Source organism: Narcine bancroftii, chromosome 10 (assembly GCF_036971445.1).
Source record: "Narcine bancroftii isolate sNarBan1 chromosome 10, sNarBan1.hap1, whole genome shotgun sequence".
In the NCBI taxonomy this organism is placed as follows: Eukaryota; Metazoa; Chordata; class Chondrichthyes; order Torpediniformes; family Narcinidae; genus Narcine; species Narcine bancroftii.
Genome location: NC_091478.1, coordinates 10,396,696 through 10,399,973, shown reverse-complemented (window position 1 = coordinate 10,399,973; position 3,278 = coordinate 10,396,696). Strand labels below are relative to the sequence as shown.

General features: G+C 42.3%; 1 protein-coding gene across 1 annotated transcript; it reads left to right on the top strand.

The window, feature by feature from the left end:
* Window positions 1-341: 341 nt before the first annotated feature.
* On the top strand, window positions 342-2,445 carry LOC138743882 (homeobox protein HMX3-A-like). Its single transcript, XM_069899467.1, has 2 exons — window positions 342-958; window positions 1,062-2,445. The coding sequence occupies exons 1-2, from the start codon at window positions 664-666 to the stop codon at window positions 1,664-1,666; spliced, it is 900 nt and encodes a 299-aa protein (XP_069755568.1). The 5' UTR covers window positions 342-663; the 3' UTR covers window positions 1,667-2,445.
* The last annotated feature ends 833 nt before the right edge of the window (window positions 2,446-3,278 follow it).

Sequence of the window (3,278 nt, the reverse complement as noted above, 5' to 3'; positions counted from 1 at the left end):
CAGCCAAGGTAGAAATTTGACTTAAGAAAAACAGTCTGTAAAACATTTTTTTTTTAAGAAACAAGGCTGTTTTCACATTGTAAAATGTGTTGCCTCAATAGGCAACCGTGTTGAGGCGGTCGAAATGACAGGAGCAAAAACCTCTGCGCTTTAAACAAATTTCCCCCATAGATGGAAATGAAATAGCGCTTTGTGCCAATGGACAGGAGTAAGTCATTTGCCTACTGGTCGTCTAGTGGTGGTTTGCAGGACGAGTTTCTTTTGTGGTATTAGTCTCGTCCTCATTTGCTGCCTAATTGGACTATATAAAGCCAATAACAGGCGAGCTCTTAAAGCCTTAAGCGAAGCGCAAAGTATAGGGAGGTGGACTCATTATATGCCATCTTTTTTTTTCCTTCGGTAATCCCATTTGCCATTGTGCGTGCCCAATCGCGTATACTTTCTGCATTTAACTTGTATGACATTTTTATTTCATCATTATCATCCGCCGTCAGATTGACGCTGAATGCCTCCTATTCTGTTCCAAATTGCCGTGGATTTCCACTGTACCCTTATGCAAAAGTTTGGGGCGTTTTTCTGAACTCGCGGGATTCTGTTCAACACTACTGTTTTCCTACCAGCCTCTACGAGGTTCGCCCTGTTTATGATCGGAGCCAGGTCACCATGCCCGAGACAGCAGCGCAGGAGAATCCCTCTCCTCCCAAAGAATCCTCTTTCTCCATCAAAAATCTGCTGAACTGTGATCGAAAGCCTTCGAAGCCCAAGACTTTGCTCTCGGCGGTGAAGGGGGTGGTCGAAGGTGCCGCTTTTTCCTTGCCTCACTGCAGAGACCCTGGTTTCCCAAGGTTTGAAATCCCGGCGCAGAGGTTTGCGCTCCCGGCGCACTATCTGGAGAGGTCGCCCGCCTGGTGGTATCCCTGCACGCTGTCACCGGGAGTCCACCTGCCGAGGACAGAAGGTAAGGGGTCTTTAACCACGTTGTTCTTTCTGATGTACGATGGTCTAATCTTTCAGCTCTGCGGCACTTCTAACTGGAATCCCTTTTCATGTTCCCATCGCAGCTGTAGAGAAGGGCGGCGCGTGTGCCAGAGATTCCTCCCCAGACAGAGACTCTCCAGAGCCGGTACTCAAAACCGAGACTGATCACAAGGAAAAGGAAGATTCCAAAAGTCTGGAAGAGATCGTGCTGGAGGAATCTAGCGACGCCGAAGAACAAAAGAAAGACGACAACAATAACGTAGACTGGAAAAAACGGGTAGAAAGTCCAGAGAGGAAGCCGTGCAGGAAGAAGAAAACGCGCACGGTTTTCTCCAGGAGTCAGGTTTTCCAGCTGGAGTCGACCTTCGACATGAAGCGCTACCTGAGTAGCTCGGAGAGAGCGGGACTTGCCGCCTCTCTCCATCTAACTGAGACACAGGTTAAAATCTGGTTCCAGAACCGCCGGAATAAATGGAAAAGGCAGCTGGCTGCCGAGCTTGAAGCGGCCAACCTGAGTCACGCAGCTCAAAGGATAGTCCGGGTGCCCATTTTATACCATGAGAACTCGGCCTCGGAATCTGGGAGCTCGGGTAACGCACCAGTCACCCAGCCTTTACTAACATTCCCACATCCAGCCTATTACTCTCATCCTGTAATCACATCCGTACCCCTCCTGCGGCCAGTCTGAATTAATTTTAATATTAATCTTGCATTACTTTTTTTTATTGTAAGACGAGACCGTGTCGTTTTGAAGTAACGAGCCACAAGACCAGCTGTATATTTCCAGGTTGCCCATATCCTCTTGCTTCATTACCTCAGTCTTGGTTTATTTAACGTTTTATTTAACTTTACGTTTTAATTTTGTGAGCTCAATCTGTGTAGTTTTGAGGGATTATTCCTGGAGGAGGATCTGCTGTAAATGTTTTTTCTTTAAATTTTATTTGTAAGTACTAAAAGGAGTCGTGAAAAATGTTGTTCCTTATATTGGTTTCACGTACCTGTGCAATATTGTACTATAGAAGCTGAAGCACTGCTGAGAGGGAGATCACTGCAAGTTGCATTGGCCAAAGCTGAGAAGCATATGAGGAATAGCACTGGGAATAGTGAACATTACCCAGGTTCTGATGGCAAGGCGCTTTAACCGAAGGACAATCAGAAAAAAAAATTAAGGGTCTGTTTATTTATTTAACAAATGTACCCTTTATGTGGTGACGACGTATTTTAACTTACCTGGATTGTAAATTCATTGATAGAGGTCGTAAGATTTAGGTTCAAATATCTTTCCCAGGCAATATTTTGTGTATATAATTTTGGATTGTTTCCCCAGCTGGAAGATAGTTACTTGCTGCGAAAATAATGGATGTTCTGTATGTTTTAGCAAAAAAAAAGAAATAAAATATTGGCGTTTTTTTTTGATATTGTAATGCCGGATTTTGTTGAACAGATTTGTTGTGAACTAAAATAAAATGTGAGCATTCCTTGTTATTCAGTTGTGTTGTTTCATACAACCACTGGCTCAAGAGTGAAACTCAGTCTTTGTAAATAAAGCATACAAGTTCCATTTATGGCCAAAAAAAACCCCACATACATTCTCAGATGTTGAATTGCGATGAAATGATAGGCTTAATATATCAAGGCGCCCGTACTTAAAGACAATTTAAAGGGAAACCAGCCAGACTGGTATTTTAGACAATGTGCTTGTTCTCTTATCTGGAAAAATACTTCATTGTGTCTTGCAGACGAAATACTATCTCAACTTTTGAATAATTATTACTAGTCTTTCATATTGATCATTAATTATTACCCGACGTTTATTGTGTTATATTTTATGTTCGCCGCTGACTGTAGTCCTTTTATTTTGCAACAAAATCCCATTTAAAATTGTAATCTTCACAATATTGAAATTTAATTAAATTCCCTGCAATTAGAATGTTTATTTTAAAACGGGGGATGCTGGAGAGGAGGAGTGGGTGATAGGCAAGGAGGTATTGATTTATTAGCCAAGGGCTTGCGGAACTGAAACTGTAAGTGGTTGTTAGAAGAATCACCTGTGGATAAATGTCTGTCGCAATAGTTGGAGCAGCGAGACACTTCACTGTTAAGTGCCTGTACACACAAAGGATAAGAATATATTTAATTATGCATCAAATAATTCTCTTTATGTTAAGTGACAGTCATTGCTATTGAAAGCGGAGCTCCAAAAGTAAGAGGACAGTTTCTAATCTAACAAGAGTGCGAAATTTCAATGGCAGATTCTAAACAATGTCAGATTGCATTACTGAATCAAGCACGGGCCGCCC

Excerpts from the sequence above, each read along its gene's own strand:
- LOC138743882 (XM_069899467.1), top strand. The coding sequence starts at position 664 with ATGCCCGAGACAGCAGCGCAGGAGAATCCCTCTCCTCCCAAAGAATCC. Across the intron at positions 959-1,061 it reads CCACCTGCCGAGGACAGAAG|CTGTAGAGAAGGGCGGCGCG; the intron begins GTAAGGGGTCTT and ends TTCCCATCGCAG.